The 14,878-nt window shown below is 33.1% G+C and overlaps 2 protein-coding genes across 4 annotated transcripts; one reads left to right on the top strand and one right to left on the bottom strand.

Annotated features, from left to right (window-relative positions):
- The first annotated feature begins 2,497 nt into the window (after positions 1-2,497).
- On the top strand, positions 2,498-6,975 carry LOC101215839. Of its 3 annotated transcripts, none has more exons than XM_011651243.2 (6): positions 2,498-2,571; positions 3,037-3,264; positions 3,958-4,420; positions 5,426-5,759; positions 6,436-6,513; positions 6,604-6,975. In XM_011651243.2, exons 3-6 carry the CDS (start codon positions 3,981-3,983, stop codon positions 6,652-6,654), a joined length of 903 nt encoding a protein of 300 aa, XP_011649545.1. In that variant the 5' UTR covers positions 2,498-2,571; positions 3,037-3,264; positions 3,958-3,980; the 3' UTR covers positions 6,655-6,975. The 3 variants fall into 3 exon arrangements, with proteins under 3 accessions (XP_011649545.1, XP_004142918.1, XP_011649544.1); XM_004142870.3 differs by having other exon boundaries at positions 2,558-2,932; XM_011651242.2 differs by lacking the exon at positions 2,498-2,571 and adding an exon at positions 2,580-2,841.
- A 4,390-nt stretch (positions 6,976-11,365) lies between these two features.
- LOC101215208 (CXXC motif containing zinc binding protein) lies at positions 11,366-14,036 on the bottom strand. Its single transcript, XM_004142869.3, has 4 exons — positions 13,876-14,036; positions 13,386-13,493; positions 12,135-12,302; positions 11,366-11,748 (listed from the first exon to the last, which is right to left on the bottom strand). The coding sequence occupies exons 1-4, from the start codon at positions 13,975-13,977 to the stop codon at positions 11,626-11,628; spliced, it is 501 nt and encodes a 166-aa protein (XP_004142917.1). The 5' UTR covers positions 13,978-14,036; the 3' UTR covers positions 11,366-11,625.
- Between the last annotated feature and the right edge of the window lie 842 nt (positions 14,037-14,878).

The raw sequence follows: 14,878 nt of genomic DNA on the forward strand, positions 1-14,878 counted from the left end.
TCTCTCATTTGGAAAAACGAAAAGGAACAAAAGTCTTTTTATCTTTTTCTTTTTTTCCTTCTTAAAAAGTAGATAAAACTTCAAATATGGAAAAGGTAAATTCACATAATGACTAAAAGCATTTTTATTTCATAACCTTTATTTATACATAAATACGCATGTGCCTTTATTGGTAATCTTTCTTTGTTTTTGTTTTTTAATTGGTTTTTAAAAACTAAAGTGTATTTGGTAACTAATTCACTTTTTATTTTTATTTTTTAAAAAAAAACTTTTTTTAAAATTATAAAGAAAAATTGAAAATGAAAGGACATCTTTAAAATAACAACATTATCAAATATATATGGTTTTTATCTTTATAAAAAATTAGAAAATAGAAAAATGAAAACAAAAATAAAAATTGAAATGGTTAACTAAACCTGTTCTAGAAGTTTAAAAATATAATGATAATTATAAATATGTTTGGAGATTTTTAAAAGAAGAAGAAGAAAATTGACGAATTATTTACGTAATCCACTAAAAGTCAAAATTTATACACTTATTTCTCTACTAATGATAAATATTCTATTTGTATGGTTTTTCCCTTTTTTCTTTTTTTGGTAGAGTGGGGGCTCGAAAATGAAGTTTAAATAAAGTTATGTGATGAACTAACAATAGGCTAAAAAGATAAAATCTTATTAAATTTACATAATGTTTTTTAAAAAAACGAACTCATTTATTAAATTTGAGGGTACAATGGTGAGTTTGATGTGATTTTTTAGAAGTTAGGGAAGGAGTGGAAAGTGAAAATAAATATAAGCTTATAATTATTAATAAACATGAGAAAAGTGCTTTGCATTATTAGGAAGTTTACAACAAACTCTAATTTTTAATTTAACTTGTTTGTTTCTAATTAATATAATATCAACTTGTCAATATTTGAACTTTTATATAACATTTCAGTCCTTACATATTCTTTTATAACTTTTATATTCTCCATTTAAATCCTTTGACTAATTAAAACTTTTATTATGTATAAGGAAAATTTTAAAAAATAAAATTTATAATTATTAAGTAAGCAAGTGAATGGTACGAAACATGTAAGCCTCAAAGTTATTATTTCAATTTTATTTTATCATCTTTTAAAACACGTTCGATGTTGATGATCTAAGCTTTTTACAGTTCTTGGTATATGATTGCATGTGTAAAGAGTTTAAACCTCGAGTAGGGAAGTAGTTATACTTTCCTTGAGGTCTTCAATCATGACAAGATTTTTAATTTTTAAATTTTTAGAATTAAAGTTTTCATATATATAAAATAAATTTATTAAGTAATTTTGTATGATTGACTCAAACGAATGGTGTCTCGTTTATATAATATTAGGATTTGTGGTAAATAATTTATGGGATGGTTTTGGAGATGAAAAAAAAGTAAAAGAATATGAAGAAATATAGAGTTGCATTTAATGATTGTATTGTGGTGTTTTGAAACATCACGACTCTCTTCCACAAAACGTTTTCTAAAATCACAATGGATAAAGTCAAATTGTTGGTGAAGAATCCTTTGTTTTTTCCATTAATAATTGTATCTATCAAATTTAAACTTTATCCATTTTTATATTTTACAAAAATCTACCTACCAATCATAAATAAAATTAATTTACATATTAATCATAATTAACTAAAAAATGCAATAATACATTAGAACACTACCACTACAGGTTTTAACTATGCCAAATTAGTTTTAAAACTTTGAAATATATGTATATACATTATATGGTAAAGTATTGAGGTAGATTTGTTAGAATATTAATAAAATAAAGTATCTAAGTTGAAAAGAAGGTGAAGGGGAGGAAGACATGCAAGGTGATTGGATTACAAACTAATTACAAACTAGATTTGAGAAGAATAGTTTGAATTTTGGGTAGTAGAAAAGGGAGAAGGTAAGAATGAATGGTAGAAATAAATATTTGGTTAAAGGAAACCCTAATATAAATGTTTATAAAAGAATGAATTGAAGGGGTCATTGATTGCAGTGAAATGAAAGTATTGAAAGTTCAATAATTTGGAGAGCCCCATGGGACGTATAATCGGTTTGGGTATTGACCGGATACGACATTACGAAAGCACTTTTATTCAAATGCTTTAACCATGGTTAATACTCCAAACTAACCATAGTTAAGTACCCTTCCCGGTTCTATCTAACCTCTAACCTCTAACCTCTAACCTCTAAGCTCCAAAGCTCTAAAGCTCCATCACATCGGCGGTTCCACACGAAAACAAAACTTAAATAATAATATAAAAGAATATTTTATTTTATTTTTGTTAGGAGAATGAACGGACGTTAAAGATTCCGTCAAATTGGTTAACGCGGGGGGATAAACGTAACGGTCGATTGGAGAAGAGAGGAAGGAGCGGGACTCTCAGTGGACGGAAAAGCAGATGATGAAGCAGAGCCGGACGATGGTTTGATGGACGGTCATAGATGGATATTGCTGAACGGTTTAAGCGATGTGGGACTTGGAAGAGCGTATAAAAATAGAGAGTTGAAAGGGTGAGAGGCCATTTCGTTGTATCATTGAGGAAGGACCTCTCTGTACTACTTCTCTTTAAACTTCCCTTCTAACTCTTTCTCTCTCTCTCTCTTTCTCTTTCTCTTTCTCTTCTACATATTTATATTTCTTTCTCTTGATGTCTCTGTAATTATTTCCTTCATTTGAAGCTTTCAAAACCACCCAACAGCTTAAAATTTTGATAGTATTACTGGGTTAATCGATCTAAGATGGCTCGGGTCATTGACGACTTTTAAGGCATTGAAATTGTTGTAAGAGATGAGATAATCGACGGGGGGGAATTTGAATCTGGGGTCTGTTTTCTTGGCTGATTCTGTAATTGATTTTTTTTTTTTTAATAAATTCGGAGTTGAATTTTTGGAGAAGAGACTTTGAGTTTTGAAGGTTTGATAATTGAAATCAATTCACTGTTTAAGGTCTTTGTTGTTCTGGGTTTAGATCTTATCTTCTGAAATTAGTTTCTAACTCTTGAAATTTTCGTTGTGCAGATAAATACAGAGCGATTTTAGTTGTTCGTTTGAGGGGTTTCTAAGAGATTTGTTACCTTTTTTGAAAGTGGAAGAAGAATTGGACTGAGAAAAATGCAAGCGATTATCGGACTCTGGGATTCGGATTTACATTTCGCTTGTTTTCTGCGGTGAAATAAGCAGATTTCTGTTCTTTGGAAGAGCTGATTCTTGGGGGGGAGGGGGGCAAACCCAGATCAGAAATTTCAGGTACTGATTGGTTATCTTCTTGGTGTATTTTGTAGGCTCTGTTCTTTCTGTTCTAATTATTTTCGTCCGAAATTTCAGGTCTGATTTTCTTCCTGTTCATTGCTACCTTCAGCATCCAATAGCTATCGCTTCCTCCTCTGTTCGAATTCTTAGGGTCTGATAATATGCTTTCAGAATTTAAAAATTCGAGTTGCTTCTTCCATGGAAGGATCTTCTATCTCTCTGTGAGCCATTGGGAAATCTGGATCCCCTGTTTCCATGTGAAATTCTTCTTGTTTCTTTGAGTTCCTCACATTTTCAAGATTTTCCCTCAAATTTCCTCTTAATTTCAGACCCAGCGTCTTCCCAATACTTTTCTTCAGAAACCCAGACCAGTTCGGCTTTTCAAATTTCGTGAATTCCGTCTTCGGATCATCGAGAAAACCCCATGTTCTGGTCTCTGACTGTTTGATGTTCTCCTCGAGTAAAGTTTTTACAGTGTTGATGGCGAAAACGTCATATTTCAGTGCTTGAAATTTCTAATCACCTTTGCTCTGTCCATTTTTCTTCGTAACTTCGGGATTTTCATCCGAATCCAATTGACTGCAGAACCTGCTTTTTATCCATTTCCCCTTTCGTTTCTCTTTGCTACTTTAATTGTAGAATCTTCTGAGTAATCTTTCTTCAGACTAACCCCCTTTTGAAATGGGACAGGTAGTGTATATATAATTAAGCATATGGAGAAAGAAAATCTCAGAATCAATAGCCATGGCAATTTCGTTAGTAATAATCTCAACGGGAGGGATAGAACCAGCGTGGACAGCTCGCTGTTGTTGCGAGCGAGATCCGAAGCCGCCGTTGTCGCCGTCGCAACGAGACCGCAGCCAACGCCGTCGGAATTTGTGTTACAATGGGGAAACCGGAAGCGTCTCCGGTGTATGAAAGTTCCGGTTAAGGCCAAGGATGTTTCCGCCGCAGCACCGGCTCACAGAACCACCGTCCGAGTGGACCGGCGAGTCGTTAGAGCCGATAAAGACTCGATTATACATAACCACCAACCAACTTCTAATCATAACCTTAATCCGAGTAATGGGTATTTGAATCTCCGTCAACGGCCGATTTCTCCTCAACCGCCAGTTCTACCGCCGCCGCCAGCTCCATCTCAGCGTATTCTAAGGTACTCTCTGTTTCTCTCTCTTTTCTTCAACGCCAATCTTTCGTAATTTCTTTTTTAATCTCTTTGATCGTTCAAATCTCATCCGATATTTGAGATTCCTTTTTCCCGGCTATGGGATTCAAAATCCCGATGTATTCTTTTAAATGGGCCTTTCTATTTGGGCTTTTATTTTATTGGGCTTTTTATTTGCTTGCTGTAACGCACTGCATATCTAAATATCTAAGAAACATATTATCGCTATTTATATACTCATATCATAATCAATATTTGACAACATAGTCTATGATTAACACTTATTGGCTACATTATTGTAAAAAAAAATTCAATAATCTTTCTTTTTCAAACAATAAAAAAATAATTGTATAAATGCAACTTGGTATTGGAATCTGATGAAATGATGAACCAAACATTGAAGGACGCAATTTAGCCTCGTTGATTAGGACACGTCTTCCATTTCTTCCACGTGTCGTTTTCACTGTGGAATAATAGCCGTCGGATCATCAATCGCAGTGACCACTGGTGTCCCCAGAGTGTCTCCAGATCGGCTGCCCTGGAGCGGACACGTAATCTCGAACTTGTAGATCCAAAGGCTGAGGTTGGGGCGAGGTAGTCATGATTTGAAAAGACAGGTTTGTCCTTAAGAAAAATCTAAGCCATTGAATGAAAGAATAGAGACGAAGTCCCCCATTTTGTACGCAAATTCTAAGCCAGATTTCCCCCAACGAACTCCAACATCCTCCAAGGTCATTCCCGTAATTTCAGCCCACGAACGTAAATAAATTAAATTTGCTTTTCTTCTTTTTTCCCTTTTTTTTTTTCTTCTTCTTTAATGAGTAATCTTTCAATCTTTCGTGAGATTTGTTCTTTAGGCCTTTTGTTTTGGTAATCTATGTGTGTATGTCTTGTGGGGTTGGGAGTCTTTTTTTTAAAAAAAAGAACTTTTTGGTGAAACTAAGTAGTAAACAAACAGAGACTGAGTTTTTGTTTTTAAAAAAATTTGATTAGGAACTCTGAGATTTCCGGTACGATGAGAGCCCAATCCAACGGCGGTGTCAGAGCAATTACTTCTCCGGACAGGGCAGCGCCGGAGAAAAAACCACCACCGTCTCATCACGACCACCACCATAAATCCGCCGCTACCTCAGACACAAAAAAAGGTGGGTCATCTTCCGGCAGCGGAGAACCAACTGCACCGCCGCAAGCGCTGCCGGTTTGGCCACCGAAGTTCGTAATAGCTTTAACGAACAAAGAGAAGGAAGAAGATTTCATGGCGATCAAAGGGTCAAAACTGCCTCAGAGACCTAAAAAACGAGCAAAAATTATTCAACGCACCATCAATGTAAGCAAAACACCAATCCCCCCGTCTTTACTTTTCCAGATTCGTTCTCTACCTTTTCTTTTATTGGTTTTAATTACTTTTTCTTCCTTAGTTACGAACTGATTCTCATGCGCTATAATTATTAATTATTAATTATTAATTATTAATATCATTATTACTTCTGCTTTAATTATTTATTTGAACCCTAATTTTCTTTTAATTTTCACCGAATATTTATTTCCTAGTAATTATTCAATGAGAGCATTAATTGAAAATAAAACGAAAAAGGGGGGTGTGGGGGTGAGAGAGAGATATTAAGGGGAGAGTTGTGGCAATGGAAGGTTGATGGAATGCCACGTGGAGAGATATGGTTTGAGTGTTATTTACCGGAAATGAAGGCATTGTGTGTGGGTGAATGAATGGTTTAACCAATTACTAGTCGACAGATAGACAATCGCTGAGTTGTCCCATCCTCGCCTTCAACAGTTGGGAGTCCTTTGGGTTTCTTTTTCTTTTATCTAAATAATCATGTTCACATTCAACCTTACTTTTTGTAATAAATTCTTAATTTCCCTCTTCCCTTTTACTTTTCTATAAATAATATTTGTAAAAGTATATTACATTTTGTTCAGGATTTATTTAATTTGTGTGTTGGTTTGGTGTTTGGTGTTTGGTGTTTGCTATTTGGTGGTGGCAGCTGGTGAGTCCGGGGACGTGGCTATGTGATTTAACGTTGGAGAGATACGAAGTAAGGGAGAAGAAAATTTCTAAAAAGGTATGTATTTTTTTTCTTCTATTTTTTGTGTTTATTAATTTGTGAATTGTAAGAATTGATTCTTGTTATTTGAATGTGTTTGGGATGCAGAGACCAAGAGGGCTTAAGGCAATAGTGAACATGGAGTCGGAGTCCGAGTGAGGAAAAGAGGAGAGTTTCTGATCACATACCAAATTAATTTAGAACCACTGTTTTGTTGTGATTTTGTGGAGAGGAGGGGAAGAAGCTTTTAATTATGTGAATTACATAAATATAAAATATATATATATATATATAAGTTGTAGATTTTCTCTTGGCTAATTGATTTTATTAGCATAATGAAATTGTAATTATTCTAATTTTTTAGTTCTAAGTTGATCCTTTTGATAACGGTTTTCAAGTAGAAATTACCAATTCTTAGATTGAAAATAGAAATGAGGGTGGAAGCTACATTTGTTTATGGATTAAAGAGCTTTTTCTTTTTTTCTTTTGTGTAAAGATATATTGGCTTATCAACTAACTTTTAGAAAAACAAATCCTCCAAGAATGAAAAAAACTCGGATTATCACTTTACTACAACTGCGTCAGTTGATTCTCTATCTTTTTTTTTTTCTTTCTCCTCATCCTTCTTCACATACTAAATCAAAAGCCTAATTTCCCGAAGTTCCCAACTTTAATTTCCCACACTTTACACCCACCCCTTCCTCTCCTTCAAACTATTTCTTTCTTCAACATATTTTTTCTTAAAATTAACACAAAAAAAAAAAAAAGTTTCATACAATAACTTATGATAACAACTTACGTAAACAGTAGAAGGTATTTCCTTTGGTTTGACAAAATCATAGAGAATAATGAAACTATTATTTTATAATGAAATTCTTCAAATGGTAGAGACTAAACTACAACTCTCTTTGAATCATATTTATTGTTAATTAGCTAGTTTTATGATTTATAAATATATTACAAACACGTTAAACAAATTTTAAAATTATAATCTAATTGAATTTGTTTCCAAACACATATTTAAGATAAAACATAAAACATGAAATTAAGGAGAGGAAGAACTCTATGTTACCAAAATACTTTTCTTCTAACTTTTACAGAAAAAACATTCTTAGATTTAAACATAATTTTAAATCTATAATGGCTGGATTGCCATGGTATTAAAAAATTAAATGTAAATCATAAAAAGCTAATATTGCAATATTTAGAATTGTAAATTTCTTGAAACAATCAAATAAACTTCATGTGAGTTCAAAAGGGTATGCAAAATAAATTCTATCGAGTATATAAAATAAAAAGAATGAATAAAGAAAAGGAAAAAAGAACTCAAAATGAAAATATATTTGAGTTGAGCATCACAAAGATCACAAGTAGACTTTATTAGTGGACAACAGAAATCAACCAATATACCATTTCATTAATATAAATAATTCTCTATATGCTTTGGATTCGTCCTTCTTAGAGAAGAAAAAAGAAAAGCAAAAAAGGCAACCATGTTCTTGTCATCAATTCTCTAGCTGTAAAAATTGCCAACCATAAAATTATTGGCACCTTTCCCTTTCGGGTTTTCATTATTCATTGCACATGCCTCGCTGCCCCACAAATTCTACTTCAATTGGACTTCTGTTGGTCCAGATTTCAAATTATTAAATATGCCTTACAAATCTTGGAATTCCACAATTTAATAATCCTCAACTTAATTCGGTAGTACACAAAATGATTTCTGATGGGGTTTTTTTTTTCTCTCTCTCTCTCTCTCTTCAAGAAGAAATTAATCAATCAATTACAGTGAGAATTACCAAATTGTTTTGGCTAAGCGAAGAATCTCAAAGAAATTGTTGCAGTTAGATATAATAAGCGAGTGTGTTCGTATGAATGAATGCATGAAAGAGTAAAGAAGAAGAGAGTATTTAAAAAGAACGAAACAATTTATTTACTAATCATAACCAACAAAATATAGCACAATCGTGAACAAACCAACACAACCTGCATTCTATATATAAGAATGTGTAAACAAAAGAGGTCGTCTGTACCAAACGTGTAGAAATTAAAGTCCCTTAGAAAAACATCTAAAACAAATTCCTCCGCGGCGCAAGGTTTTAGTTGAAGAGAGAAAAGAAAAAGAAAAAGGAAAAGCAGACCATCACAAATACATGGAAGAGTCCATGGCAAAATCAATCACCACATCCGAAGGCCGGTAGCTCAGATCCTGAGAGTAGATCCGAAGGCGAGAGCAAGGAAAGCAGCAAGGCAAGCGGAGACGGCCGAAGGAGCAATGGAGGTGGCAGGGGAGGCCGGACTGGGAGCCGGAGCCTCCTGAGCGGCGACGGAGGAAAGGGCGAAGATGAGGGCAATGAGAGCGAGGAGAGAAACTTTGGAGAGGGCGGCCATTGGGTAAAAGAGGTAATGGGGGCGGGGGGTTAGGGTTGAGGCGGGAGAGAGGAGAGAGGAGAGAACCGTTTGATTGGGAAATGAGAAAGGGAAATAGTAGAAGGAGAGATATATAGAGAGAAACGGGGAGGTGCAAGCTGGCGAATGGTTGAAAGACAGCTCATATATGGGTGTGGTTCCCTTTTCCACAAAGAGCATCGACGGGGAATATATGCATTCTCTTTCCACCGCACAACATTTTAGCCATCAACAACTACACAACAAATATAAAGTAATTTTTTGTTTTTAAATTCCATTTTACACCTTTTTTTTTTCTTTCTTTTTCAACGGATTTATTCCATTCATGCTTTTTTTTTTTTCTTTTCAATTTTAAACTTTAACGTTTGCTGTATGGTTATATATATTATCACTATTATTTTGTTTTTCTTTTTTAAGCTTTTGAAAAGTAGAAAAAAAATTAATACGTTATAAATTTGAAAAGCAGTAAGTTTAAAAGTAATAATCATCTAATAACCTTTAGATAATCGTTTCATATTATTAATTATTTGTCATAGTTGTCATATTCGAAATATGTATAAAAAAAAAAGGTGTGAACTGTTTTATTAAGTTAGTACGATATTTATCAGCTTCATTAAGATATTTATACTTACTAATATTACGTTGCAAACTATAGGTTTGGAAGGTCTTTGGATGATTTTCATCCATCCTAAGTTTATTAGATTTTTTATCAGTAACATCGATCTCATCTATTCAACAACTTTTATGGTACATGTACTTGTTGGGATGAGATTAAAATATCAATTTTAAATTATTTATTGACGTTTTATCTACAAATTTACACTTGAGAGGAGTAGTTCATCTATCTTATATGGAGTATGAGTCACATTGTTTTTTCCAATGTGAGACTCTCATCTTCTCCAACATGTCCCTCAAGACAGTGTCTGTTTGAGTTAACTTATATTGGATCAAATACTCATTTGGAGAAAATAGAGAATCGGTTTCTTACAAATACTCTTGTCTTCACTCTTTATTTTGGTATTAGAGCTTGAAAAATGGCCAACGCCTTTTATGCCTCATCCTCGTCGATGATTTCAAACTTTAGCAATCCTCCCCTAAATCAACTACTAAACCAACATGTTCCCTCAGGATGATGCTTATTTGGGTTCACCTATCTTTAACATAAGGTGACTATATGTTTAGAATCACATTTTCCATGAATTGAATAGTAATTGAATAGTAATGACTCATGATCATATATTTTTTTAATATATATGGGCACTAATCAAACATTTTAGTTCAACAAACGTTTTTTTCAAAACAATAATAATAAACAATGGACATTAATTTTAAAATTAGAATAATGATATTAAATATCTCTTTACTTCTCAGCTTTTATATAAGGTCCAAATTCAAAGGATGCTATTAAAGTTTCAAACAAAATACTTTTCTTTTTGAGAGAGATATTCTTTCTCTTTAAAATAAAGATGAGACAATGGATGTGATAGATTATGTATAGAAATAAAAATACATAAACAAAATTATTTACAACTATAAATAAAATTAAGAAAGTTATTAGCATTAATCTCATCGAATTAATTTAGCTAACCAAAAAGAAGCAAAACAGCGTCGTTTGGTTCATAACGTTAATGAGTCCGTTGTAAAAGTGGAAGATTCTATTTGGTTTAGGGTTAGTGGAAACCATGGGGGAAATAATATTGAATTCATCCAGATGCGACAATGGCGCGTGTTATGTACGATAAGCATCGAAGGGATGTGAGAAGATGGGGACGGTGGAAAATTAGAGCGTGGAGTGAAGAAAACCCAAAAAGGGAAAGAAGGAAAAGTAAAAATGATGGGGGGTGGGGCCGACAAGCCAATAATGGGAAAAATAGTTGTTGTGAACGTGGGGCCCAGGATAGAGTGACCGCGCTGTGTTGTTAGGAAATGACAGGTAAGAGTGATTGGCCACTGGCTTCTTTTTAATATGGTTCCAGAAACTTCTTTTTATGCACGCCAATATCGTCCTTTCCACACAAACTCTCTTTTAATAAGTAATAACCACTTTTTTTTTTTTTCTTTCTTCTTTTTTATCATGTAAATGCTATTATTGTTCGACTATATCAGCTTGTTTGTAAACCTATCAATTTACAATTGATAAAAAAAAAAAAAAAAGATAATGAAGAGTCCAAGTTATGTTAATAATCTTCAGTTAGTTCAATAGTATCTAGGGTGGTAAAGATTTAAAATCGAGTTCAACACCAACAAAGTGAACCAATTAAGGGCATTTTTGGCATTGTAATTAAATCTCGAATGAGATTCTGTATAATCTAATGATGCAAATTTAAGTAGTGTTCGGGTGAAGGAGCGAGAAGTATTGAGTAAGGAATGAAACAGTAAAAAAAGAGAGAAATGGAGGATTATGGAAAACATGTCCTTGGTCAAACGAGCGGTGAAGTTTGGACTATTTATCTTTTTGGAATTTCGAGAACTATATATATAAATATATTCAACTAGTTTTGAGCAATACATAGGTTGAAAAAAAAGAAAGAAAGAGAGAGAGAGAGAGAGAGAGAGAGAGAGGTACTGGGAAGAAAAGGAAACAAATAAAGACCGTTCATGCCAACTCCTCAAACTTCATTCTTATTTAAAAAGAAAAAGAGAACAGATAGATGAGGGGCATTCAAATATGATCATTTTCTTTTACAGTGGGAGATATAATAATTTGCATATAATTATCTCCTACTTTAATAACTCAAATTTGGCTTCTAGACTGGAAATCATGACAGGGCATTCTCCCTTCTCATCATACTCTGCATACTCACCTCCATTTAAGTCAATATCCTCAAATTTAGTCCCCTCTATCTGCAAACAAAACAAGGCAACTCAACTTTAGGAATAAATCTGTAACAATATATAGCCAAACAATATTCTTCAGAATTCGTAAGTTAAAGCTAAACTATATGCCAGCATGATTAAAATAAAAGAGCAAGTATCTATGCCATATTCTTAATTTTTTTATCTAGTTGTTAACCTTGCGTGCCTATATTTCGAAAAATATTAATCTTCAAGGACAGAGAGAGAGAAGGGAAAAAAAATTCTAGTCTCATGCCAAAACGTTGTGAATCTGCATGATCAACAAGTTATATATGTTTGATTTTGAAAAAAATGAAGTTATACATGATCGTGGAATTCAAAAACAGGTAGGCCGTGTTAAATACTTCATGTTCATTATTAATTGGAAGACTTACAGATTCTACTTTCCATCCAGGTCCAAATATAAAGCCCATAGGATCATAACCTCTGCAGTCAAATAACATCAACGGAGAGAAACCCCCTGATTCACTTATTTCCTGAGTCAATGGTTTACCTCGCCCCGGAATCATTGTGATAGTTCCTTCCCTCCCACAGAACTTGCACTATAAGATAAAGAGCATTAACATTGTAGTTGAGTTCGGAGGAAATCTTTAAGTGCAAATGGAAACTATTGAACCTACTATTTGAAATAAAGCATAATCTGATACAAGACAATCATCTTGGACAACTAATCAAATTTAATTTTCTAGCCATTTCCTTAAAATTGCCACAAGTTCTTAATTTCAGAACTAAATTTCACACCAAACACGAAATGCTGAAAAATGTTATAACTTCATGGTCAAATGATATTGGAAAACATTAGTTTTCAGAAAACATATCACCATTTTCGATTTCCACATCACTTAAGAACTGATATCTTAATGTCAGTTTGACTATTGACCCAAGTTTTCAAATACAACAGCAGTGGCATACTGCATTATTTTATTTTTCTAAAAATGTACACCAATAATCAAATTAAAATAAGGAATGGATGAAGCTTAAGTAAGAAACAAATGCTAAATTAAGTATTAGTCTGTTTTCTTTTGTCCACCTGTAATTGCCAGGCTAGGACTAACTTGTGCACATCTCCGCCTATTTTCATGAGACCAACTAGAGCTCGTTCTCTCCAAGCCTTTTATTATTCACATGGACCTCACTAAACACTAGGTCAACCGTGGTGGTGAACTAAGAATTAGTGATCTTGGGTGTCAATTTTTTCTTTTTTTCTGTTCAATAAGTGTGGGTGAAGGACTTGAACCTCTGAAATCTTGGTCGAGAGCATATGTCTTAACTAGTTGAAGTACACTCAAGCCAACCGTGAGCGTTAAAAAGTTAAGAATACCAGTGACTGGATCCTACTAGTACCATTGCTTTGAAAATTGATTGAAATGAAGGGCCACCACAATCTGACAAGAACTTTATATTATTGTATAACTTTAAAGTGGAATTACAAAAATCAAAATCTACTTCTAATGGTTACTAGAGGACAACCACTCAGTCTCATACACACACTTCTTTAAATGTATAGAAGCCAGAACTTTCCTACTATTTCCCTTCATTTTCTCATCAACCTGGAACGACCATCTTTATGTCAATAACTGATCTACATACTTTCCAGAATATGAGCATCTTTAAAAGAGAATTACCTTTTGAACGAGATTAGTAGTCCCTTTACCCGCTTGGAGAGGAATAGTTTCACCCAAGGTCACACACGTTTCTTTCTGGCTCACCTCCCCGCATCTCCCGCATTTCACCTTCAAACGGAAGATAGCACACAAATAATACAAACAAACAAGCTCAATTAACACAATCAAGGAGGAAAATACGGTAAAAACCAACCAATAGCAGCTAGAAAGAGAAGGAATCCAAGAATCATCACCAAACATGATGTCCTCGGATCAATTCCAGGGATAAAAATCCGAAAACGACAATATAACATTTCAAGTCAAGAGGAGGATGATAAAGTGGAACATGCAGACATATCAAATTCACTTCGAATTCGACAAGTACTAGTGAATAAGTTAGAAATTGAAAAAAGGATTGAAGAAATGTAATGGAAAAGAAGGCAGGACGTTGGAAGAGATTAATGAAACAAACTCAAGAAAATTGAATGATATTAAGAGCCAAGAGGATTACTTTGAAAAGGTAAGGGAAGTTGGGGTCGTCGCAACCATCTTGAGGCTGAAGATTCGTGAGGTTCTCGAGCTCCGCTTTGATCTTAAGCAAGAAGTTCACCATTTTTTTTTTAGCGGTTTTGCATAATCACACTTCCCGTGCGTGGAATTTTCGATTTTAGTCTTTGGGAAGACGGACTATGGGCTCGGGTCTTCTTTCTAAAACGGATGACCCGAAAGGAGTTTTCCTAAATGATTTTCTTTTTCTTTTTTAAATACAAATCTAAAATATCTGATTTGCTATTCTAGTGTTGATTTTTGTAACCTTTTTTATTATCATTTTTGCTATAGATTTTGGAAACATTCTTTTTTTTTAAAAAAAAACTTATTGTTATTATTTGATTAATTTTTATTGAAGTTCAAAATTGAGAAAAGAATTTCCATGGTTCAAAAAAAATTTGAACAGTAGGAGAAATGTGTTTATATATTCGAGAGGGTAGGATATAAAATTAGACCTTTAAAAATGCAAAACTAAAATGGTATAAACACCCAAAACTCCAGGAATTTGAATGTTTAAGTTAAGTTCAAGTTGATTTTTTGACCTCAAATTAATTTTAAATAATTATATTTGTGTAGATTAAATTCTTTTACTAAATTTCTTAAAACAATTATTTAAGATAAAGTTTCTCTCTAATCAAACAAGATTAAAAAATTTGAAATAAAAATTGGTTACTTACGTTTTGTATTTTGTTTTATTTTGATTTCAATTTCTTTAAAAATGTAAAATGTCCTGTTTAGTCTCTAAAATTGAAGATGACGTAAGTCTATATTTGAATGGTTAGATTATTTAGATATTAAATTACGTTGATAAATAACTAAAAAAATATTCTTAATTTATTATATAATTCTTTTATGTCGATGAAAAACATAATCAACACAATAAGCTCAAATTAAAATCTAATTTTGATCTTATTTCCTCCCATTTAAAATCTCTCACGTCGCTCCAACTTGTTTGTTTCAAAAAT

This window comes from Cucumis sativus, chromosome 2 (assembly GCF_000004075.3).
Source record: "Cucumis sativus cultivar 9930 chromosome 2, Cucumber_9930_V3, whole genome shotgun sequence".
NCBI lineage: Eukaryota > Viridiplantae > Streptophyta > Magnoliopsida > Cucurbitales > Cucurbitaceae > Cucumis > Cucumis sativus.

Bases quoted from the DNA above. Each gene is read 5' to 3' on its own strand.
- LOC101215839 (XM_011651243.2), top strand. From the start codon at position 3,981: ATGGAGAAAGAAAATCTCAGAATCAATAGCCATGGCAATTTCGTTAGT. The intron at 5,760-6,435 runs GTAAGCAAAACA...TGGTGGTGGCAG, and splicing joins TTATTCAACGCACCATCAAT to CTGGTGAGTCCGGGGACGTG. The intron at 6,514-6,603 runs GTATGTATTTTT...TTTGGGATGCAG, and splicing joins AGAAGAAAATTTCTAAAAAG to AGACCAAGAGGGCTTAAGGC.
- LOC101215208 (XM_004142869.3), bottom strand. From the start codon at position 13,977: ATGGTGAACTTCTTGCTTAAGATCAAAGCGGAGCTCGAGAACCTCACG. The intron at 13,494-13,875 runs GTAATCCTCTTG...TTCCGTTTGAAG, and splicing joins ACTTCCCTTACCTTTTCAAA to GTGAAATGCGGGAGATGCGG. The intron at 12,303-13,385 runs GTAATTCTCTTT...TTTATCTTATAG, and splicing joins CTACTAATCTCGTTCAAAAG to TGCAAGTTCTGTGGGAGGGA.